The sequence below is a fragment of the Plutella xylostella genome, chromosome 14 (assembly GCF_932276165.1).
Source record: "Plutella xylostella chromosome 14, ilPluXylo3.1, whole genome shotgun sequence".
Lineage (NCBI taxonomy): Eukaryota > Metazoa > Arthropoda > Insecta > Lepidoptera > Plutellidae > Plutella > Plutella xylostella.
The window spans coordinates 5,432,424-5,458,895 of NC_063994.1; the positions used below are offsets into that span (position 1 = coordinate 5,432,424).

A 26,472-nucleotide genomic window follows, 5' to 3' on the forward strand; every position below is an offset into this window, starting at 1 on the left:
AGTATTTAACTTAAATTCTATTTAAAGCAAATTTTAAATACATTTTGTACTAATTGACAGACGTTTGACAGGTAGCTAAATACGTTAGACGTTTGGTGAAATTCCACCGATGATTAGATAGTTGTTGAAGTTTTCTGAGGAATATTTTTTTATTGTTAAGTATTTGTATAATACGTGTTCAATTCAAATTTCTAAATCGGATTGTCAATGATGCCATGCACACCAAAATTATAACACCCCGTTTTATCGGTCGGCGGACTACAAAACTCTTACGGATTTACAGGTATAAGACGAATGCCCCCGTAGGGAGATACTGATGTAGGTTTATACGTTTTCCCTGAAGCATATCTGTGAAACCATTTACATAGAAAGGAAAAGGAAAATTCCTGCGATCTGCATGAAATTGTATTTTTCACGGAAGAATAATATGATTGTTTGCTGGTAAAACGAAAAGTAAAATATATTCAGTTTCAGCTGAACAAACAAGAGTTATTATTTTATGTTGTAAAGATATAACAAAGAAGAAAATCGCATGATAAAGAAAACATGTATAGAGTTAGCGACCTATGTTGTAGGCGGTCTTAGATAAAATCTATTCTAATGAGGGCAGAGCTATAGTATGAAATGCACGAACCTTGGCATGGAAGGAGAACGATGTATCAACTGTATCTTATACTGAACGTCCGGCCCACACTGTGCAGGCAGCGGTGGATGCTAATCTGACTGTCACCCACCACGCCACGGTGACAAAACCTAGTCTTGCTCTATTTGTCTGTCACCGATACGCCAAGAAGATAACATCACGTTCGTTACGCTGGACGCTGCCAGGAGTTGCCAAGTTTTTATAGCAATTAGCTCGTACCTATCCCGTTTTCTTTTTCTTGAAAGTAATCTAAAAATTAAATTACTCAGAATTTCCAATATAGTAAGCAAATATCTTAAATTCATTAAAATACCCACGCCAGGGCCATCGAATGGCCGGCTTTAGTGAATACTTTCAGAATTTCTAGTTCGATTTCAATAGCAGACTCTGTTGGAATGCCATTCAGTTGAAAATAGAGTACATATCAGTTCTCGTCAGTCGACGTTCGTTGGTCCCTGAACGTGTATGTCAGTTTTAATTAAACGGAGACACGTATTGAATTAAATGTTTGGTCGAGTTGCACAGCGCTGAAACTAAACTTCCAGGAATATTCGACTGTAGAGAGAAATTCATTATTAGGCGGGGGTTGGCTTGTTGCACATCTTCATTTACCTACTTTGTGACGAATGTCCAACGGGAAATGGATATTAGATGTGTAGGTATATTCTGCCATTTATCAGTTACGGAAAACCCTTTTCTAAAATATTTAAATCGCTGCTGTATTATATTATTGTACCTAAACGCAAGAGCCACCCGTAATCGTAATAGATTGCACTGTAAGACGTCTGTCCGGCTGGGAATCGAACTTGGAACCTTCGGCACGATAGTCTACTAACCACTACGCCGCACGGTCCTATTTATTGAAGACTAATTCCGTCAGTACCCTCAGCCATTGTGGACAGGCACTCAGTAGCAGAGATTCCCGCAGCTCAGACCAAATGAGTTGTACAGCGTCCCCTGAGGCCATTAGCACGAGATATTTCATATAATAACAGCCGGGGTTGGAGTTTCTCGGCAAATAACTTTACTATTATTGCCATCCAATTATTATTTATTCTTTCCTTTCAGATTTGGTTTTACCAGTAGCTTAGTAATAGTAGTTTTGTTTTGTAGTAGTTATTCTTATTTTGTATTGTAATCGAGTCACAACACAACTTCCAACAAAAAAACTGCAGTTTTCGGGTTTTGTAGAGCTTTACACACGTCCAACGTTTAACACTCGTCTTTTTCGGTCGAGCCGTACAGATATACTGCTGCATATTTTAGTTAAGTACGCCACTATTGGCTTTCTGCAGCTATCGCGAACTTGTTTTGACAAACATTTTCGGATTCAATATGTATTGATTTTGGCACTAATTACTTCGTAAATGTTATTTCGTTTTGGATTCGCGATAACACTTCAAACCCTTCAAATTTTGCACAGCAGTAAGTTTCTACCCGTGCAATAGTGCGTGTAAATTAGCTACAGAGTCAATACTTGTTTTATTTGTAAGTGTTGTAGGTACAATGGTTGTATCGTTCTTCGTTATCGCTTACTTCTTTTAATATTTTTTTATATTATTCATTTAAGCATTTACAAATACGTCAGTAGTTTCGCTATGCCTACATTTTGTACGTGATAGGGAGCGTTGTGAAATAAATGCAATGCCGTGTAGACACACAATCTACAATCTATGTAGATGACTGTGCACTTACCTACTTGTAAAGGCTTCCTCACGAAGTTTTCCTTCACTGTCCCTATAAACCCTTCAGAATAAGTCCTTATTTGAAAAGCGTTAATTGGTACATCTTCATTCAAGCCTAAGACCTTTCCAATGAAAGGGGCTAAAAAGAAAGAAGGTAAAATTTAGAAGGTATACAATTATGTTAAGTATACCATTAACCTGAAATTTTGTATATGTATGCATGAATGTTTGTTACTTTCGCTTAAAAAACGGCTGAACCATTTTTACTGACAGTTGCTTTAATTTGTATTCCGGAATTCCCACTGGAAAACCTTATACGGCAAAGCGAAGGTGGAAGAAGCTAGTTTTACATATACAAGAAAATTCTTATACATATACCTACCTAGGTACCTAATAAACGCCTCCTATTCAAATATCTCTCTTTTTATACGCTATCTGATTATATCCCTCGAGTGCCGTTTACAAAGAATCTGATCCGGATATATGAATCCGGGTAACCGGATTGAGTGATCGATATTCAATAGCTCGGAATTTGCACTTGAAGTTGAGGTTTCTGAAGACCAGGATAGGTACAGTTCTTCAGCGTGCAATGGAAAAATAGCTTTAAAAGTTTCTTTGTAGGATCGTATCGGAAAACGGGTCAACAGAGCTATTGTTACTTTAATCAATTTTTTTTTTTTGTTAGACTATTGTGTGTCGTACTTACTGCTCGCCAAAGAGCTTTCTTTTGTATCGGGCTCCGAAAACCTGAAGAATCTAGTAACGCTGCATACGATGCTGTAACTGGAAGTGAAGAAGAAGATAATTATGTATTTTATGTCCTCATTGCAATTTTCCTTTTTAGGCGGTGCACTACATGAGTAGATGACCAAGGTGGCTATATGTTGCCTGAATTGTATGTAGCATCAACACACGTAGATACATTGAACGCATATTTTCTACACAAACAGAGAGTACTTACAAGCTAGATGCAAGCTATCAAGCTAGAGATTTGCCTGTTTCGATTAAAATGTTGCTATAGAAAAAAAACATTAAAATAATTCAATTATTCTGTGAACGTGATGTTTTGCCGAATACAGTTATTTTATTAGAACTTAGTGGAGGGAGAGCTTGTTTGTATGCGTAGCGAAATAGGGCAACCCAGAGTTATGTAATTTATATAAGTTCTAAAACATACCTCGAGTATCAGGCTCTTAGATTTAAATATGTAGTGGAAAATGGAATTCATGGACATCCACTGTCTACGGGATCAGCACACCGTTTTCACCCTTATTTCTTTCTAAATACGACGTTATGGAAATACCCTGTTAGAGATAAATAAAACCTGTATTGTATGGCAGAAGGGCAATCTGAGTACGGGTTTGATATTTTAATTTTGTTGAGAAACATTTTTTTTCATTGTAACCTATAGGAAATCTCAATTAAAACAACTATAATTGCAGATCAACTGTGATTGTAATCTTTTTAGTGATACACAATACCTATACCTTTTTTCACGGGGAAAGACATCTGACAGGACCCTTATTACATTCCAATAAGGGTAGTTTTTGTTTGTATTAGATGTCTTTCCCCGTGAAAAAAGGTATATAGATTCTGTAATTAGGAAATTATGTAGTTGATTCTGCTATTATAATAACATTGTTTTATTTTGTTTCAGGTATTGTAACGAGACGCGCTTATTTACTATTCAACATTGGTTTATAACACACTTTACAGACACGGATGGTATGTTTTCTGCAGGTGTCGCCATACTAAATCTCATAAAAAAATTTAAAGCTTGTGAAAGAGTAATAAACATCCATACAAACTTTCGCCTTTATAATATAAGTAGGATACATATACAATACGCAGTATGCCACAGAACCGTGAATATAGCATCAGGGTGCAAGCTCAATATCGGACTCATTTGGTATTCAGCGGGCATTCAAGATTGTTGGCCACTCGCCGCCCTCAGCCTGCTATGTTCATTTATACCTGTTTGCGAACCAAATACAATACGTACGCTTTAGTCTTTCACAACCTAAAAGAAGAAGTGAGGTGTTATACGATGTGTGCACACTGATCATGTGGTTAATAGCTATAAAACAGACGGACACAAAAGCGTACTTTTGTTTGAGCGCTGATTAAAAGTTACCCTCAACGAAGAAGATTATATGGTTGAAGAAATGCCAATAGAGGTCGCAAGGTGTCTGCCTATACAGGTCTATAACTATACCTATAAATGTTAATATCACAGTTCTATCACAGTCATGTCTGTTCATAGACGATGGAGTGTTAATATTGACGTAGACAGTATCATATCAACACACGTGTTAACGAATAAACACAAAAGGTATCACACACCGTAAATCCCTGTAGGAAGCAAACAATAGCCTCTCGCCTATTGTTCCCGAACAAAAAGCTTCAGGTTTCAGTGAACTTCGCTGAAGCTTTCAGTCTTCACGGGCTTCCAGCCTCTAACCAGCCACTCGAGTAATTATAAGGATTTGAACCTACTATTTTGAGTACGGTAGCTAAAGCTAAGTCTAAAATGATAAAAAATTGATTAAAATGAAAAATTAAAAAAGATGATTTTAAAATCCCCTTTTGTTACTAGGAAATATTTTCTCGCGGGCATCGATTTGCATTGAACGGGTTTCCCGGGTATTTCGGGATAAGAAGTAGCCTCTGACATTAAAAGATTGGTTACTAAGGGTACTCCACCAGTTCGGGGCGGGATAGGGGAGCGGTGCGCAAATGGCATGAGCGGAGTTTTTATGCAATCTCATTGGTCAATTTCTCCGCTCCGCTCCCTCGCTCCGCACTGGTGGACAGGTAGCATAACAGTTGATGCGGAGACTGCGGACTACTACTTCTTTAAAATATTTACTACATATCCCTCTTTTATTTGAGACATCAGTAAAATCAATATTTTAAAAGTAATCGCTTTCATAATTCAGCCTTTCAGATTCTCTTTTTTTCGATTCTCATTTAAGTATTTACCTACTACTTATAGACAAAGTACGTAATGATCAGAAAGTTTTAGTTTATTACTTCTTTGTTGATAATGAAACTTAAAAACTACAAAGCTACTTATAATTTATCATATGGCTTTATTCAGTAGTTACACAAGCTACTTAAAAATATACTTATATTTTTTTTAAACTCAGAATAATAACATTACAGGCCCGCGCTTTTATTTCATTGATGAAAGAAAAAAGTTTTATTTATATTGCTCTATGTTCAATGTCGGGTATAATACAAAGTACTCTGTGGTTCAATGTTTAATCAAACTTCAAAGTCTTCAAACATTTGGAAATATTTCTACTCTGAGTTCACAGGTTTATAAACTTACGTATTTAACAAAATGTATCAAGGTAAGAATGATAAAGGTTTCGTTTCGTGCAATGATGATAAGACGGCAGTTTTCTCGCTGCCCATTGACTGGGTCCCTCGATCTGGAGGCTTGGGCCTGAAAAAGTATTTAGAGGAAAAACCTCTGAATCATGAAGAAACCACGCGAGAAATGGAAGCTGCAGCAGATGCTTCGAACAAGGAAATCGAAGCTAATGTTGAAACTATAACAAATATTCTAAAAACTGAAATAAACAAATGTGATCTAGATACACAGTGTCTGCTCGATAAATATAAATCTGATGCCCCAATAACAAAGGACACCCAGATTAAAGCTGTAAATGAAATCAAACAGTTCATGAATAATAAATTTTCTGCAATCGAAGATTTTAAAAATGAAGGCTTAAGAATAGAACGTGAAAGAGGTAACTGCATAAAAGATTTGCTAAAAGAGTATTTGCATCGCTTTATAACTATCGGCCACGTGGTACCTAAAGAGCTTAAAAAAGATTTTGAGAACCGGATATTTGAAGCAAATCAACAATTGATTAGTAACTGTAGAGTTTACGAAGATATGAGTTGTCAGTTGAAGATAATTGCTACAGAAGAGTTCATGAAAGCCAAGGCAAGATTGAATGAATTGGTATTCACTTCTAAAATTATTGACCGTCCCGTCAGTGCCACCAAAATAAGCTCACAAGAACCAATGTTATCTTATTCACGTAGGTCAAGCAGTACATCTTGTTCAGTGAACCCTACATATCCAGTACTAAAGCAGAAACCCCTACAAGTGACTGAAAAAGATCAGTACATTGCTAGGGTTATCGAAATCTACAATACCTCTATTGCCCAAGGCTATAATAAATTATCTTATCACATTAAACATATAAATAAAGAACGAGATTTTAAATGTCTGGAGTATTTTGATCCCAAAGTAAGCGAAGTTTTACATAAAATGATTGAACGTATTTCACCGCGCATTGCCACTTCTGACGATGACGCACCAGAAAAATGCCTTGACATCTGGAATTTGCATACTGATCTACCGATAATATTGGATAGTCTTAATTACTTCAATGAAGCTATGAGGAACACATACCTTATTCTACGTGACACGTATTCTTTAGCCGACGCTCACATGATGCGCTTGGGGTTGGCTCAAAAACTCACTATGGCCAGTTTAGATGAATTAATGGCTAATAACGATCGCATTCAATCAATCAATGAAGTTGAATATTCCGTAGTGAACAAAAACATAGCGACATGCTCTGACGCTAATAAAATGGTTACAGTGTGCAAAAATGCTGCGAGTTTATTTGATCGCACCGCAGAGTTATATAAGCGACATTATGAAGCTGAATTAGCTCACCTAGACCAGTTCAGGAATCTCATCACACCATTAACAGATGTTCTTAAAAGTGAAATTGGTATGTTCCTCCAGAATCACTCAATGGCATGTTCTTGTCCGGCCATGGAATCGTCAATTCATAATTCCTCTCAGATTTACCAGGCATTTTTGAAACAACTATATGAAAATAAAGCATTGCTAGAATTTAATAACGCATGTCTTGAAAAGCTCGATAGTAATTTGCAACTGATTGAAGAAAACGTTCAAAATCAAGCTTCAAAATGGATTGAAAGTAGAGCCAATTTTTTACGGTTGCGGCACGCAGCCAAAACTATTTCGCATTCTGTACGAGTAGAAACAGTGAATAGATGCAGCGCCAACCGTCTAGCTGTCCTAGATCTCCAAGCCAGGCGTATAGCTTCACATGTCAAAGTGTTTGAAGACTTAGAACACCGATTGCTGCAAGAAGCGTCTAATTATCTCAGCCTAGAGGCATCTGAACTGTATCCTTTGTGCGACTGGATAGATCGGACAAAGGCCCAAATAGAAGAGCTTTCATCTAATGAAACCACAGATCCAGAAGTAAAACGACTCAAAATGAGTAGCTACAAACCTCGGGTGTACAGGTATCGTAAGCTTTTTGAGGAATCTCTTATAGATGCTATAGCTGCGTGCAAGAAAAAATCAGAACGTCTCATAGAAGACGTTGTTAATGAAAATGAGAATTTTTTTTCCGAAATTAAACTTTTTTATGAAAACGGGACATACTCCGCAGCTGAGGCAATGAAGGACAGCTCGGAAATTAGCAAGATGACAAACCAAGTGAAGGTGTCGATTGATCGATTGGGAAATGCTTTCAGGAAACGTCAAAGTGAGCTATTGGTTTTGGCTGATAAATACATGGAACCTGTTCTCATATTGTTGGGAGAGATGTCTCCGTCGTCTGAATTACCAGGTAAAAAAAAGAAAAAAGGATTGAAAAAATAGAAATAGTCGCTACTTAATATATTATATACTTCTATCTATACTCATTTCATCTTTCATTTCGTGCACCTAGTTAGATACTTTTTATTAAAATCAATAAAAAGTGTGATTAATTTACAAGTAAGCACGCTACATAACGTTATAGGAATTTGTTGTTCCGTAAATTACTTTAATATTTACTTGAATAAAGTTCTTTTCATTCTGTAATTAAATATCTCTTTGAAATTTTATCTATTTACTGCTGCGAGATATTTCAAGTCGTTAATTAAAATGAAACAAGCAAACTTTACTGTTTTTTCCAGTTCTTTCATCTACGTATTTTCAAAAGCTTCCCGTTTTTCTTTTGTTCTGTCCGTATTTACTATGTTAATTAGTACCTACCTAAATTATATAGGTATACATTTTACTTTTTATATATTGTAAGGTTGATGTGCCTTTCTACGGGCCTGTTTTACAATGTCTGGATCGTGGCCACCTGTGGAATAAAATACATACTGTCACTCTCTGTAATTATGTTTTAGACAGTGACAGCATCTCTTTTATTCCACAGGTATCCATTATCCAGACATTGTAAAACAGGCCCTTTGGAATTAAATCGTAATATTATAAATAAAGTAACTATAACACATTTAAAATATGCAGCAGCAGCAGTAGAAATTGCATAACAAAATCAACATTTGCATGCTTGAACATTGTAGCTAGTGCTCAAAGCCACTTCAAAGTAACAGCAGAAGCCCGCATCATGAAACCACTTGTTTGTCGTGCAAAAATAAAGTCTACAGAGTAAACTTATCGACTTCACTTAGGTATTATAGTTTCAATCTTAATACCTTAGCGATAAAATAAAATTTGTACGGGCAAATAAATAGTGCACATTAGATTTCTTTGAAACCAGTTTTTAAGACATATATAGTGCATCTCCACTAGCAAGGCTTCAATCATATACATCCGATAACCACCAATTTAGCAATAACTCTGCCTTTGAGCGCAAATTATAAGCTATATTTTTAAAATGCTTCCGTGTAATATTTGTTTTTTGTGTGCAATAAAGTGTATATAAATAAAATAAATAAGGCTTTATTACTACGAAAAATACAACAAGCCTTCCCTGCAGGCCGTTGCTATTTGAACTTTACTCTTAATCTTGCAAAGCTCATTTTCTCTTGGTAGAAGTGACTCGAGATGCTTTAGGAGACTTTATTCGCCGTCGCTAATTTAAGTTTATTTTCGCTTGAGTGTTTTTGTATTTGGTTTAGTTTAATAGGCTGTGGTAAAGCTCGCCCTCACAGTAAATGGAAGGAAGGTGACGAATAGTATAATGCTATTTCCAGGAATTCCAGGTGTGTATAATGGCGTCTAACTATGTTTTATGTTTAGGCGGAATGTGATATACTGAAAGTTATACAAATGCAATTCGATTTCTTTGTACATCACGGCATTGGTGTAAATTTTATAATTAAGTCAGTAAATGTAAGTGTTTTATTCTCGTCATAATGTGAAACTCTCAATCGGTACAATATGGTTTACGTATCTACAGCACATGCTGAGCTGGTGCCTATTGTAATTTCCTATATTTTGTTGTTGTTGTCAGTGATTCAAATAAATATTTGTTTATATTTATGATTGATGGTCTCTTCATCTCTTTCAACGAAAACTTGGCTGAAATTAATTGATACAACTCGAAACTTGTCAGCCCAAGTGTAACTCTAGAATCCCCTACGTATGCTCATTGCTTGTGCATTGAAATCCTGTTATAGCGCTATAAATCTAATCCAGCAAAGTACGGGTAACTTGGGAAGTCTAGTCACGTACAAAATACATACATGCAACCGGACACGTCTGCTCTCTTTAAAGGTCGGCGACGTACTGAACCTAATCCAGACATTGTTATTAATAAGTTTCAAACTACCCGATACGATTTAAAGTCTAGATTGATTACACGTTTCTATCAACATTAATCTGATGCGATTAATAGTATATCGCTGGTCTCTATTGCAATGAGAAGAGACGATTCATGCGAAATGGCTAGTAAACCGGCTTTAACAATTTTCTTTATTGAAACCCGATTTCGTAATAAAAAGAATTACGACCTCGTTCACAGTTCGCAAGGCTTTGTGATAATTTGACGAGTAATTTAGGATCGCATTACCTGAGGCTAAAATAAATTTATGTTTTCAAATTCATTATGCTGTTTTTTCCTGGTTTATGCAGTGCTAAACGATAGCGGAAAGCTAAAGATCGCATCCAGTAGCGTGCTTTGGGAGAGGCCTACGTCCAGCAGTGGACTGCTATAGGCTAATGATGATGATAATGATGAAACGATAGTTGCAATTTTTTTTACTATATATGACATATCGATAGTTTCTATCTTCGATATAACATATCATTATACCATGGATATAACAAAAACATTCACTTTTGTCAAAATTCCCATGGGAAATCCTTTTAAAGGATAAGTGAAGAAAGGCAAATCAATCAATTTAGCGACAATTATTAATTATGCGATTGGGTGGACGAAACTGGTCATGGTCAGCAAAGATGGTGGTGGTGGTTTTTCATTTTGAAAAAAAAATTAAGTCATAAATATAATTTAATGATAAGAGCGTACCGCCAACAAACTGTTACCGCAGTTTGGCGAAACAAAATGTTAAAAATAGTCGTAAGTTTTTTATGAATAAGTAAAAAAATAGTAATAAAAAAATATTGTATATTTTTTGACGCCTTATAGCGGTGTTCGCCCGATTTGCCCTGAAACTTTGACTCGATGTAGGTAAGTGTCGGCTTCAAACTTGGGTAATATATTTCTGGAAGTTTTTCATCTCGCTAACAAAGTCGGCGATAATCTTTATTACATTTTCCTCTTGACACTTCGTTATATAATTTCCAGCTTAATGTTTACACTCCGAGAGGTTTTAATAGAGTTCTAGTTTGAGTTTTACGTTTATCCGTGATTCTGTTTATCTAAATTGGTTTTCAAATGATACATATTTTGAAGAGATATGTACCTATTAAAAGGTGGTTAGTTAATATTAGGTAGTTTTTCTATAGACGTCATTTTACATTTCTTACTTGAACTCTAATGGATTATACAGAATGTTTCAAAAGTGGTAAGTATAGTAAGCCGAAACGGTGACTCGGGGCTTTGGTTTTACCAATTTTAGAAATTCGCGAAAAAAACGATGTATAAGTTTAAACCATAATGTTATTTCCTCTAATCATAATATCATATCAAAGTCATACATAACCATAAATCTGAATATACCACAGCATATTCTTTTACTGCCGTATAATAAATTAATAAGGCTTCAACTTAATCAAAACTAATTACCCAACATCACACACTTCCAAAGTAAAGTTAGTCAATGTAAATTCAAGTTAAATCTCACGGGATTAAATTTTAATTAAAATCTGACTTAGTAATTAAATCGGTACTCAGTGTTTAAATCCATAAGTCCTCATTGATTTAAATTCTTCCATGATTTAAATGGATATTTTATCGAGCATTTACGGTTAGAGTTTCATTTTGTATTCAAATGAGATACAATATAAATCAGGATTGCATTTGTAGCGTGTATGTTTTCTATGTGGAACTAAGTACTTGATATATTTCATAAACTAACTATGTTAAAAAAAAACATCAATGTTTAAATGAATGTAAATCAGTAAATGCAGGTTTTGACTTCGACAAGGTACTAAAGTGTATAACTTGTTATGAAGCTAGACTGTATTACCCTTTGATAAAACAATATAATAAATGTATGTGCTACGCGGTGCGGCGTAGCAATCTGTCGCTACGAGCTAAGTCGTAGCAACATGTGCTACGAGCTAAGCTTCGTAGCATTTTTCTGCGAAATGCCTAACATTTGTGTTTGTAATATTTTCATGTCTAAACCAAAACAGATAATTATTTGGATATAAGGGCGGATAGTTTTTATTTTAATCGAGTAACTGTATATATTCTGTCGCCTAAACCGATAAATTTTTTGCACAGTTTTAATATTAGTTACAATTACAATAAATAGATAGAATATTTTTTATTTGTTCGTAAGATTTTACAATACTGTTTTATATTTAGAGAGTTATTTGCAAAACGCTATGAAACCATTCGTCTTATGCAGATATGTTTCACGTCATATCGCAAAGTCTTCGGGCTTTATTGCATGCTTATGATAATGAGCTAGCATTTTAATATACAGGGTGGAATATTTATCTATCATGGAGCCTTGAAACTGTCAAAATCAATAGAGCTTTGATTATTAGACTGATAAATTTATTTTGAGCTTTATGGTAAATCGTCCATAAAATTAATAAATTTCGTTTAGCATAACCAATTTTGAAACCAAACACTAATCTATATACCTATTCCTCAGTTTTCTCTGATGCGATCAATATTGTTTTAATAAAGGTCTTTTAAGCGGGAAAGCACCCGAAATTCATATTTTTTGCTAAAAATAACCGACCCCGGGGCTCAGTCGGGAGAGTGTGGAATGCTTTGATCCTTTGAGTAACTATAAATACGAGTATAACCCTGGAGAACAATGAAGCAGTGAGGCATTTAATTCGGGAATTTTCATGAATATTGTTTGCCGTTTCACGTAGCGTGGGAAGCCCTGTGGTTCACTGGGCAGGTAACCGTTAGTGGTTGGATGAGGAGGTTTGTAGAGTTCTTTGGGGAAAACCTATGTCCAGTAGTAAATAATTATGAGCTGGATAATGATGATGTTTGTTTTTTACTTCAGACCTTCATTCATAAAACCAATTTAAATAAAATAGCAAATCTTTGCCGTTAGTTACTAGATATTAGATTGTTAACTGTTGTACAGTTTGGCGGACAGGTGTGATTATATATAATAGTATTTTGTAAAACTTATGATAAAGAAATAATTAAAAAAAACAGACCGGGTAGATTTATCTCTCTGGTCAGATCTGTCTGAAACATGCAACTTTATTCCTTTGACTAAAGGAGCTTAATGCTTTAATAGGACTTCCCCTATATACTCTTATTATACTCTTTCTTTGAAAGCGGAGCGCTATAAAGGCTTTGTTAGATAAACTCTTATTGTTCCTACACAATAAAACTGTTTTAATGCGTTTTTAATGGGGTAGTGTTTTTAAGGTTCTCTTGTTTTGTGCTTTACTTGGCTATTAGTAAACCTAAGTGCCGACGATTATGGGAGTATCTGTGGTACCGGATTGCGAAAGATAATTTAAATTGGTTTTATTTCATTCACAGATTGGTATTGTTTTTTCATATACCTACGGAATAAATATTTGCGCTCCAGATTATGTTTATACAGCAGATTACAGTGGCAGTATTATTGAAAGCAATATGCATACTATACAACGAAATCTATTATTCACCTACAACATTGGACTGGACGATAAGTACAGTCAGCTACATACCTATACACTTTTGTACCTTGACTATCTAACAAACCGCCTATCCATTCATTGAAGCATTGACGGTTCGTCAGTTTGACAAGGTGCAGAAGTGTATAGCTACATATGCAGCTGACCGTACTTACAGTCATTTTTCTAATGTACAAATGCAAATTTCTGGTGCCTTAATAGTAAAGGGTAGCAGTAATAGTACCTCTACATTTAGTAAGTTGTAGATAGATAAATAGACCGACATAAATTACCGACACAGTGGGTGCAACAACGCATCTCCGTCACTCATGACAGGCGTGAGTATTGATTTAAGGGTCTGCAATAGGGAATCGAGGGTTGGCATTGTCATAGAATTATGTAGTAAATGATGCTCTACAGCCTTGAAAAAAATCACACAGGTAGTTGAAGAGTCTAGCTAGGTGCTGAATCATTCGAATTTTAGTAAATGATTATGGATAACTGTAAATTAATTTCAGAATATCAAGAAAAACCAGTCAATCACACTCCCGTATTGTAACAACTGTGTCGTAATTATAAAGAATTTTCATATGATTTTTATCATATTATAAAGTTAAAGGCTTGGACTAGGCGCTAAATACCTTGTTTTTTAATAAACACACACTTATTTTGTGTAAATTAATCCCAAACTTGAGCAATTTTTTTCCCTCAAATCTTCATACAAATATCTATGGCGGCTTTCTGTGTTATAAAATCATAAACACAAGTGACGTTTGACTCAGTTGGCCGCTGGCCTCCAAAGAAGGGTCACGTCGGTTTAGGCAGCACTGACAGCTCGCGATCTTATCGTGTACAGATACAAAATCACTGCACATTGGTTGTCATTGCACTTTTTCAACTTTTATGACACCAACATAATTTGATTTGAAATTGAGGAAGCATAATTCTTCCAGTATATTCAATACATTAAATTAAATTAGATAGTGTGCAATATTCTCGTGATATTACAGTCTCGTAAAGGTCTGATGAGGAGCAGGAATATAGCGAATGGATCTAAGTGATGACAATACGCACGAACATTAGGTTAGGGATCAAAAATACAGTCTCTTGGTGCTGGTTGAGGTATGGTCTCGTGAGGATCTGATGAGGGCAGTAACACGGTGGTGGCTCAATTTTATTTCAAAGATGTTAATAGCTAAAAGCATCGAGTTTGGGCTATTAAGTATGTTTTTCAGAGAGAGAGAAAGAGATTTTGTTTTTCCTCTGGATGTGTTAGGTTTACTGGGTTTACTAAGTTCATTCTGTTAATGGCATCAAGTTGTTATGTGTTCATAAGTAATAATTATTTATTAACAAAATGCTGTTGATTCTCCACGAAAATGTAAAAATAAAAATAAAATAAATAAAAATAAATTCGTAACGTAAAATTGTCAATGACGGAATTTCTTCTATAGACAGTAGCCACAAAAAAAACAAACGATAGATGGCGTGATTTGAAGATAAAGATACATTTTTTCGACACATAGACAGCAACAACAACAAAAATACAGATTTAAAGAAAAGAAACACATACTTATACAAAACAACAAAGAAAAAAAAAGGATACACATCAAAATAACTGGAAAAAATATAAGCCCCAATTTACTTGTGTGGGACAGGGAGTACCATAATATTTTTTTTTGGGTTACTCCCCATTTCGTTTCTGAGAAAAAGGGCGGTGACAGACAGTCAGTCAGACAGACGGACAACAAAGAGATCCTATAACGGTTGCTTTTTTTCTTTTGACGTTCGAAACCCTAAAATTAAGTAAAAATATTATGCTGCCAAAAAATGTACTTACAGGTATTGAAAAAGCGGTATATAAACAAATTATACCAGCAGAGGGTTCACCATTTAGCTGAATGTTACTTAGAAAACGGCCTTGAGTGGCGGTCAAGTTGGTCCCCGCCTGCGATAGTTTCCATTAACATTGGGACTCGTTTTCATGTTTTTAGCGTACAGTCAGGTTTTTAGTTTTTTATAATTGTATTTTTTTATTTGTAACTTTTTAGTTGTTTTTATTTTATGAAATTTTACGTCGGTAGGTAGTTCATGATCATTTTTTATTTCAATAATTTTGGTGTTGTTATTTAAATACCTTCAATATGCATATTTTTGTAATGTGAAAATCAAGTCCTTTCATTTGATACCTTACACGGCAAAGTTGAATTATTATTTTTTCGATCATCACGTTATGTCCTCAAGAGGGCGCTATGTACATTTTAATGGAACGTCACATAGCCTATAGCCATCGCGCCATCAATACGCTTCTAACAATACCTCATACATCAAAATCTATCAAGCCGTTTAGGCTACAGGAGGGAACAAAGAAACAGACAAACATACATATATACATACATACAATCAAAAAACATTACCCTCCTCCTTCGGCAGTCGGGTAAAAAGGAGTAAGACAGGGGGTCATTCTGAACTTTTGCTCTACGAGTTTTGGAAATTAACAAAAAAAAACCTTTTTCATAGAAACTTTGTTGGACATGTGACTTTTTACCATGGAAAATGAATATTTTTTTTCGCGAATTTGCAAATCTCGTAGAACAAAAGTTGTTCAGAATGACCCCTTGAGTCATCCCCTTTTGGCTTAGTATAGCCCTTTTGCGACACTATGTATTTACTTTGCTTTGTCGTCGGGGTTCAGTTGGCTGGAGGATGCCCGAAACTTATTATCTACACTTTAATACTTTTAGTTACCTTTCTACAAGTAAATACCACATTTGTTTGAGAAAGCTAATCGGGTTCCGAGTATAGAGTAAAGTGGCACCCCTATTAATTTCTACTCTTTCCTGGTGCCTACCAGTGTAAGTAAGAATTATACTTACTTACCCTAAAATCACCCAAAATGTACTTGAACATAATTGTCAATAAAGTTGGCGAGTAAAAGTTTATCGACCCACTGTGCAAACTTACATGTGTGCGTGTCACTGCGTGTGCTGTGTGAAGAGCATTGAAAACCCAAAATTGGCGCGGCACGTCACCCTGTACGGGCCCTTAACTGTAAGCGGCTAAACTTAGACCTCTTTACAGGCGCGACATCAAACCCGAGGCTAAATTAATAAATAGATACTACGTAGTTGTTATAAGTCAACATATAGGTAGCGTACCTACTCTTTATTTGTGCACAAAAGAATATACACTTAGTCTACTGGGGAGCTAGGCTAGCTGAGCTGAAATTACGTGTTCAAAGGTTCCACACGAGAGAGCCGTATGTAATAAATACTAGTATTATTATATAGTAATAAAAATAGAATAGGGTACAAAGAGCGTTCTTATCACTTCCAGCTATCTCTTCCAGGCAACCTTTATTCATTAGTTCTGTTTAATCGTTTCAGATCGAGAACGTCCAACTCCTGGACAAGTACAACGTGCGGAACCCCTCCAAGGGGACCCTTCACTTCGCGACCACGCATCTTATATTCGTGGACCATGACAAGAAGAAAGAGACTTGGGTGAGTTAAATATTCAATAAAAGTTTTATATAAATAATTATAAAGTCGCGGAAGACCAAGGTGGAAATGGCGGGATAACCGCGATTGGAGTTTTCCTGAATAGTCGGAGAAATCACATGATCGCACACGGTTGATAGGCAACACGGAATATGCATGTGATTCAAATGAAGGTCAAATATTATTTCAAAATTATGCCTACATCAATATTTTTGTTATAATTCATTTTTGAGCGAGTAAATAATTGTTGAAAGGTACAAAAAACCTCGGTAACTTTAAACCTTACAACGAAACGTGACACATTTTCTTACTACTACTAGTACTTTTTTAGCGTTGAATTTTTTTTACTATAATAAAGCGATGTAAAACTATGCAATAAGATAAAAAAATAAATGCATATTCCCTATTCATAAGGGGGCTTACAGAGCAGTGGGACACGAAACAGGCAACATTAAAGTAATTGCGATCCTAATGGTCTTAGAAATTGATCGTACGCGGTATAGAAGATTCAATCATTATCATCAATAAAGAGAAACACTTTGCTGATGAAATATTTATCCGTACCTCAGTACATTAATGAGTACTCGTCGATCCGACCGATTCGAGTGAAATAAATAATGTACAATGTACCTACGGTTTATTGATTACCCAGACTTCTATTAAATACTAGAAGTTTGGTCATATATTGCGCTGAATAAGTTAGCAGTTTGTTCCACAGCCATGCAGAATAATGTACCACCATTACTAAAGCTTTACAAAAAATCAGACAATCGGTTCGGTTAATGCAACGAAATAGTAGTAATATTGTGGTAGCGCAGACAAGCTAGGTACGTTTACACCACCGTGAAGCTTTTTGTTGGTATCGAGCTGGTTGTAAATCCATTTTGTGGTAAAGAATCATAGCATTGCCACTCTGACAGAGACAGTTTTATTCGCCTCATACTATACCTCTTTTTTGACTTCTTTATCAACACCCTAACATCCTCCCGTCCCCAGATCATGCTCATGAACATATCCTCAGTTTGGCACTCTAAGAGGTCTGGTTTCTCAGGTCCTTTTTCCGGACTTATTTTATCAACAACCTAACATCCTCCCGTCTCCCCCAGATCCTCATGCATATCACCTTTATCAATATACGTCCTCTCGTCTCCAGATCCTGCTCATGCACATATCGTCAGTGGAGCGCCTCGCCATCAGCACGGCGGGGTCGCCGCTGCTGGTGCGGACCAAGAACTTCCAGTCGGTGCTGTTCGTCATCCCGCGCGAGAGGGACTGCCACGAGATGTTCCAGACGCTGCAGCGGCTGAGCCAGCCAGGTGAGTGTGGGACGCCCTCAGCCTCGCTGGGCGTAAGAGGGTACACATTAGGCGTTTTGAAACGCGCCCCTTGGTTGGGGACTGGGGTAAAGCGGTCTATCGAAGGCACGCAACCGCGCGCTTCTGACGCGACTATTCTATTCTATTCTATTCTCTGTAGGGGGGTACACTACATAATTCCGAATTACTTTTTTACGAATATGAAAATAACGATTTTTAAAATTTCGAATTTCATAGTTCCGAATAATTCACAATACCGAATTTTAAGTTTCCGAATAACGAAAATCACGAATAGTTTATAAACGAAATTTCAAACAACATATTTATTAAAATGACGAAAGTCAATTTTCCGAATATTATTATTTCGATGTTTCAAAAGTACATTTTTTTATTATATCGAATTGTTAAAATTACGAATCCCGAAGTTTTAATATTCCGAAAATACAAATTCTCGAATGTTTCTTAGTTAACAAGAAATGGTTATATGAATTATGCAGCATAATGCGTATAAAAACAATATTTTTTAAGCTATATTATGTGAAACGCTCCGCTCCGCTTCGCTGCGCTCCGCTTTGTTTTTCGATATCTATGTGCACCTAACACGCTCCTCCTCGCTTTGCTCGTCGTCGCACCTATCTTTAGGTTTAGGTCCTAAGGTTTTTAAGTTTAAACACTAACTAATTTGAAACGCTCCGCTCCGCTTCGCTGCGCTCCGCTTTGTTTTTCGATATCTATGTGCACCTAACACGCTCCTCCTCGCTTTGCTCGTCGTCGCACCTATCTTTAGGTTTAGGTCCTAAGGTTTTTAAGTTTAAACACCATAAAAATCCTAGCAATTGTTTTGCTCTAAATTTGAAACGCTCCGCTCCGCTTCGCTGCGCTCCGCTTTGTTTTTTGATATCTATGTGCACCTAACACGCTCCTCCTCGCTTTGCTCGTCGTCGCACCTATCTTTAGGTTTAGGTCCTAAGGTTTTTAAGTTTCAACACCATAAAAATCCTAGCAATTGTTTTGCTCTATATTTGAAACGCTCCGCTCCGCTTCGCTGCGCTCCGCTTTGTTTTTCGATATCTATGTGCACCTAACACGCTCCTCCTCGCTTTGCTCGTCGTCGCACCTATCTTTTGGTTTTGGTTCTAAAGTTTTAAAGACGTTTATGTTTTTTTGTCAAAATCACGAATTATCATATTTCCGATCGGGATTTGACTTTTTCGTGATTATAATAAATCGGTATTTTATTTTTCGTATATTAAAGTAATCGTATTTTTTAACATTCGTATATTTAACAATCGTAATAACAATATTCGTGATTATAATATTCGAAATTATAATTTTCGTCATTATTATAATTCGGTATTTACAAAAATCGGTATTGCAATATTTCGTAAATTACATATTCGGGGTTATCAAATTCGGAAAAAAGTTTTTCGGAATATTTGGGTGTTCCCTCTGTAGGGGTGTGAGTACCTGCACCTGGCTCTCTCGAGTGGAACCTTTGTGCATATCCCCAAGGTCTAAACTGCCTTCCTAAGCTTGGACCATTTCCCACCACGCTGGTCCACTGCGGGTTGGTGGGTTCACATATCTAGATGTGCTAAATCTAGATATGCAGGTTTCCTCACGATGTTTTCCTTCACCGTAGGAGCGATGGTATACATTGTACTTAAGTTAAAAGAACTCATTGGTACATGTCAGCGCCGGGATTCGAACCCGCATCTCTTGCGTGAGAAGCGGGCGCTTACCCGACTGAGCTACCACCGCTCTCCACTGAGCTACCACCGCTCTCCTGACGCGACTAATCTGTATACGCTTTTAATATTACTATGGTTAGGTACCTATAGTAATATTCAATGTAATTCTCCATTGTCACGTGACCAACATACTTTCTATGGAAAAAGAAAAAAAATGATTTTATTTTCGGGCTTAGATATACCATGCTGCACATGTAGGTTTCGGTTTAGTCTTATACCCTTTTTGCAACACCCTGTATACCAAGGTTGCCAGTAAGAGATCGCTCTTAGCGATAAGTTGTATTTTTTATGTGTTTTTCTATTTGTGGTGAACCAATATAGAAATATTATTTTCTGTTCTATTATCTACCACTGAAACCACGGATTTAAAAGATCTTTCAGACAAAAGATTATAATAATTATCTTGTTTATAGTCTAACCATTAATCCCATCCCTACTCCAGTGCACATAGACGAGCTGTACTGCTTCCACTACAAGTCGACCCCCGAGGACCTGCCCAAGTCGGCCGGCTGGCACTACTTCGACATGCACACGGAGTTCCAGCGCATGAACGTGCCCAATGAACACTGGGTGCTGTGCACGGCTAACAAGGACTATGAGGTACGAAACATTACTGATTTAGTTGGTGGTTTCTGAGTTTGATAAAGTACAGAAGAGTATAACGACTTCTTCTTAGCGTCTCGGCGACAAACACTCCAGACGACACGCGTCCAGTGTTTGTCGCCGCGGTGAAAGGATTAGCCCGTCAGATAAGTTGTCAGCCGCTGACTGCTCAAGCCTGACGAATGGAGCTTACTGCTCACCATGTTATGCTGCTATGCAGAATCGATCAGGTGTAAAACACATATATGTTATACCGTTATACCTTATGTCGATGAATAATAAAAACAATGTGTGAATAATAAAAAAAATATGAGGATATCTCACACACGCCATCCGTCCCCAAGCGAGGCATAGCCGGTAATGTGAGTATCGGACAGCCGATATATCTACACAGATGCAAGAACTTCATGAAACTGTCATATTTTACTTACAGTCAAATCAAAAATATTGGTTTTGTAGGAATTTTACTGTAATGTACTGCAATGTTGAATAAATAAATAATAAGTGTATATATAAAACTGAAGTAAATAAGTATTTTTTTATAAATCTTCCAGCTCTGCGACACGTACCCGTCCGAGTTCTACGTGCCGGCACGCGCGACGACCGCCATCTTGCTCGGCAGCGCCAACTTCCGGTCGCGCGGACGACTTCCGGCGCTGTCGTACCTGCATTCCAACATGGCCGCCATCGCGAGGTGCAGCCAGCCTCTTAGCGGCTTCTCGGCAAGGTAACATCAATTACAATTTATTACATTATGTACAGTGGGCTACAAAACACCTGATCCCCTCTCAGTAGCAATGTTAAGAGGGGTAAGGTTTCTGTGCAGGCCACTGCACTACATTTCGTATTGCTTAACCAACATCTGACAGTAAAAGAGACAACTATGGTTTGGACGGTTAGACGTTAGAAACCTAGGCGAGATAAAGACTATTATAAACATTTCATAATGCAATAAGTACAATTATTTTCGTTCCAGATGCATGGAAGACGAACAAATGCTGGATCTCATTCGTAGAGCGAATCCCAACTGCGGCTACATGTATGTCGTCGACACGAGGCCGAGGGTAAGTTTACATCTCAGTCTATGTACTATGTATCGACTAATAAACGCTTAACCTATAAATATTAGTCTACCAAAAAACGTGAAATGCATTATTGTACATTTTGCTGTAATAGTCTTTAATTTAAATATAGCTTAGCAAAGCACTGCGAATTTTGCTGAGCTTTATTGGCACTGCGCTTTCATACTATGAGCTTATCAGACCACATACACCTGACATTAACATTATTAACGTTTGAAGTTCCATAAAAGAGTCATACATTACTTTTTCGTTTACAACAGAATTTTGAGCATTTTGGCCAAGTTGTGAATTTTGTATTTTCATTACAGAGCATCCAACTGGAATTTTCCATATATGTATAAGTATTATACTTCTCACTTGTGCAATGCTGATGCTAAATACACTATAGAAAAACTGTGATGTTATTATACATAAACCTTCCTCTTTAATCCTATCCTGTCTATTTAAAAAAAAACGCATCAATATCCGTTGCGTAGTTTAGATTTAAGCTTACAAAGGGACACAGAAAGTGACTTGGTGTTATACTATGTAGTGATTATTGTATATTATAATATTTATTCATATAAATACATTTTAGATAAACGCGATGGTGAACCGCGCGGCCGGCAAGGGCTACGAGAACGAGGCGTTCTACGAGAACATAAAGTTCCAGTTCATGGGCATCGGCAACATACACGTCATGCGCAAGAGCCTGCAGAAACTGGTCGAGAGTGAGTCGCTATACCTCCTACATACATACATATATTTCATACATACATATACATATGCTCACGACTGTAACGACCGCTATCCGCTGTACATTTGTACTCAAGTGATAGGTCGCGAGCCGTATCGCCATTTTTGAATGAGTACAATGCACTGAAGTTGTCGGGTAAGTGGGCGACCCGACTGTCAGATGTTTTCAAGCCGCCCGAAGGCCTCTGTCTAGGCTTAACGACTGCTGCCGAAGCAGCAACCGGGAACAACGGCTTAACGTGTCGTCCGAAGTACTGAAGCGTCCAGAAAAGGACCACTTTAAATCGGTCACCCATCCAATTGCTGACCGTGCCAGTTTTTGCTTAACCTCCAACCTTAAGCCAGCTCGACTACGGACGCTGTTCTCCTCCATACATTAATTAACAATACACAAGCCAGATGGTGTGTCACATACACGTTATGCGGAAGAGGGGTACCTAAACAGATAAGATGAGCTTAATGACACCGCCGCCGTCTACAATATTCATTGCTCGTGAGTGTATTTTTAATGCATTTGAATCATAAACATATTTACTTGTTTCAGCGTGTGAACAAACCAGTCCTACGATGTCTTCCTTCCTCAGTGGTTTGGAGTCCTCGGGTTGGCTGAAACATATCAAGTAAGTATTATAGTTGTATTTCTTAATCTGCAGTAGATGGCAGGCACAGATGGAAGACCCAGAGACCATTGTCCAGCAGTGGGACGCAATAGGTAGTAAAAAAACAGCAGTAGTTCAAAAGTAGGTATAGTTCGGACAACTTGGTAGTTATGAAGTTGGCTGCGATGACACTTTTATGCTTTTTGAATGAATGAATGAATAGGTTGACCAGGTACAAAAGTGAATTCGCTGGCAACTTTATATGTATGTTGTTTGAACCGAACTGTACTAGTGATCACTGCATTGTTGCCCCAAACCCTATACTTGTACTATCATATTCAAAAGCATAATAATCACTATACGAAATTGAGTAAGCCGGTGATGCTATTAGCATTTAAATCTCCAAATAATACTCACTGTTTCCCCCTCCCCAGATCGATCCTAGACACGGGCTGGTGGATAGCCTCGGCCGTGGCCCGCGGCGCCAGCGTCTGCGTCCACTGCAGCGACGGCTGGGACCGCACCGCGCAGGCTTGTTCACTGGCGGCCCTACTGCTGGACCCACACGCGCGCACCACCAGCGGCTACCAGGTGTGTGTGTGTGTGTGTGTGTGTGTGTGTGTGTGTGTGTGTGTGTGTGTGTGTGTGTGTGTGTGTGTGTGTGTGTGACGGCTGGGACCGCACCGCGCAGGCTTGTTCACTAGCGGCCCTACTGCTGGACCCACACGCGCGCACCACCAGCGGCTACCAGGTGTGTGTGTGTGTGTGTGTGTGTGTGTGTGTGTGTGTGTGTGTGTGACGGCTGGGACCGCACCGCGCAGGCTTGTTCACTAGCGGCCCTACTGCTGGACCCACACGCGCGCACCACCAGCGGCTACCAGGTGTGTGTGTGCGTGTGCGTGTGTGTGTGTGTGTGTGTGTGTGTGACGGCTGGGACCGCACCGCGCAGGCTTGTTCACTAGCGGCCCTGCTGCTCGACCCACACGCGCGCACCACCAGCGGCTACCAGGTGTGTGTGTGTGTGTGTGTGTGTGTGTGTGTGTGTGACGGCTGGGACCGCACCGCGCAGGCGTGTTCACTAGCGGCCCTACTGCTGGACCCACACGCGCGCACCACCAGCGGCTACCAGGTGTGTGTGTGTGTGTGTGTGTGTGTGTGTGTGTGTGTGTGGGTGTGTGTGTGACGGCTGGGACCGCACCGCGCAGGCGTGTTCACTAGCGGCCCTACTGCTGGACCCACACGCGCGCACCACCAGCGGCTACCAGGTGTGTGTGTGTGTGTGTGTGTGTGTGTGTGTGTGTGTGTGTGGGTGTGTGTGTGACGGCTGGGACCGCACTGCGCAGGCGTGTTCACTAGCGGCCCTACTGCTGGACCCACACGCGCGCACCACCAGCGGCTACCAGGTGTGTGTGTGTGTGTGTGTGTGTGTGTGTGTGTGTGTGTGTGTGTGTGTGGTGTGTGTGTGACGGCTGGGACCGCACTGCGCAGGCGTGTTCACTAGCGGCCCTACTGCTGGCACAAATTCTCCCTAACATAGTCATACACCGTGCCTAAACTAAACTTCCCTCCTACAATTCCAGGCACTACTCTAAAAGGACTGGCTCTCGTTCGGGCACAAATCCTCCCTAAGAAACCCATACGCGCTAAAAAACTAAACTTCCCTCCGACAATTCCAGGCACTGATCGAGAAGGACTGGCTCTCATTCGGACACAAGTTCTCGGCGCGCTGCGGGCACGTGGCGGGCGACGAGCGGGAGCGCGCGCCGGTGTTCACGCAGATGCTGGACTGCACGTGGCAGGTACATTATATACTGTGAAATACATAATGTATATCATTAGATGTGTATTATAGAGAAGGAGTGGCTCTCGTTCGGTGTTCACGCAGATGCTGGACTGCACTTGGCAGGTATATTATATACTGTGAAATACATAATATGTATATCATTAGGCATGTATTATAGAGAAGGAGTGGCTCTCGTTCGGTGTTCACGCAGATGCTGGACTGCACTCGGCAGGTGGGACCATATGGGTTGACTCAGAGAGTCATCCTAAACAACATTGGTTTTACAACTTGCTTCCTCATAGAACTTTGGTGCTTACGCCTGAAATATTATGTATGACGATTACGTAACCGTTATTTTGTAATACAGCAATATTTGTAGGTACAGTGAGCAATATTACGCAACAAAGTGTATTTTTTTTAGTTTTTTAGACAATTTTTTATTATTTTTCTGCTAAGCTAGCACGCAGCGCAATACATGTCAAAAGTTCCCCGTCGCGCTCGCTCTTGAGTCCGCGTGATGCAAAACTTTTGTCACATCTTGACACGCGCATCTTACGCCCCATCCTAGCCCTTCTGTTGACCCTTGTAACATTTGTTTTATTGCTAACGCGTTAAATATCATTTAAGTGAACTTTTTTACTGTATACGTATTTATTTTTTTTTAGATTACGTTAAATGTTAGTTTCTATTTAGGATTCAGCAGAATATAAGCGCTCAGTAAAAAATATTTTTCTGCAGCATGTAAAGCGGAGCTGAATACCTTTTTCTATACTAGTTTGTTGTTTATTTACTTTGTATGTACGGTGGCCTGCGCCTAATATTATATATATACTATAGTTATGTATCCTAATATTATATGTATATTATTATTATCTTTTATAAATTTATATAATTATTTGAATGTATTGTTATTATATATTAAGAAAATTATTAAGTGACTTTTTAGTTTTTAGTTTTTTCATCTTACATACTTTTACGGTTTTTTTTTTTTTTTTGCACATCTTTGTACTTGTTTTCCTGCACCTCCTGTAGGTTGGCTGGTAGAAAATGCTCTTAGCATTAAGCCCACCTTTTGTACATGTATTTGTATATTTGTGCAATAAAGAATTATAAAAAAAAAAAAAAAAAGTATACAGGCGGAGTTTTTAAAATAGCGATCCCTGATGATGACCACATTCCATTCCAGCTGCTCCGCCAGTGCCCCTCGGCGTTCCAGTTCAACGAGCGGTTCCTGCTGACGCTGCACGACCACGCGCACGCCGCGCAGTACGGCACCTTCGTGGGGAACTGCCAGAAGGACCGCCGCGACCTCAGGTATTCTATTGTGGGGGTAACAGTACCTGCACCTGGCTCTCTCGAATGGAACCTTTGTGCATATCCCCAAGGTCTAAACTGCCTTCCTAAGCTTGGACCATTTTCCCACCACGTTGGTCCACTGCGGGTTGGTGGGTTCACATATCTAGATGTGCTAAATCTAGATATGCAGGTTTCCTCACGATGTTTTTCCTTCACCGTAAGAGCGATGGTATACATTGTACTTAAATTCAGAAAAGAACTCATTGGAACATGTCATCGCCGGGATTCGAACCCGCATCTCTGGCGTGAGAAGCGGGCGCTTACCCGACTGAGCTACCACCGCTCTTAATGTAACATGTTACACAGCGAGCATTGCAGTGCAGTCAGTACGTAGTTTTATGGGGTAACCAGTGAGCAACCAGCCGATTCTAGAACACAGCGTTGTGTAACATGCTCGCTGGGAAT

At 38.4% G+C, this 26,472-nt stretch overlaps 1 protein-coding gene across 3 annotated transcripts in view; it reads left to right on the top strand.

Moving 5' to 3' along the window:
- The window catches only part of LOC105398233 (myotubularin-related protein 6), a 47,219-nt gene that overhangs the window by 11,716 nt on the left and 9,031 nt on the right, over window positions 1-26,472 (top strand). For 2 of the 3 annotated variants that reach the window (XM_048625478.1, XM_048625477.1), the window contains exons 2-11: window positions 16,729-16,845; window positions 17,996-18,158; window positions 20,352-20,509; window positions 21,067-21,239; window positions 21,489-21,576; window positions 22,172-22,304; window positions 22,874-22,949; window positions 23,363-23,519; window positions 24,605-24,727; window positions 25,898-26,025. In XM_048625478.1, coding sequence (XP_048481435.1) covers window positions 16,729-16,845; window positions 17,996-18,158; window positions 20,352-20,509; window positions 21,067-21,239; window positions 21,489-21,576; window positions 22,172-22,304; window positions 22,874-22,949; window positions 23,363-23,519; window positions 24,605-24,727; window positions 25,898-26,025 — 1,316 coding nt within the window. Of the gene's footprint in view, window positions 1-3,985; window positions 8,363-16,728; window positions 16,846-17,995; window positions 18,159-20,351; window positions 20,510-21,066; window positions 21,240-21,488; window positions 21,577-22,171; window positions 22,305-22,873; window positions 22,950-23,362; window positions 23,520-24,604; window positions 24,728-25,897; window positions 26,026-26,472 lie in introns of those variants that run through there. The other variant, XM_048625476.1, reaches the window with a different exon arrangement.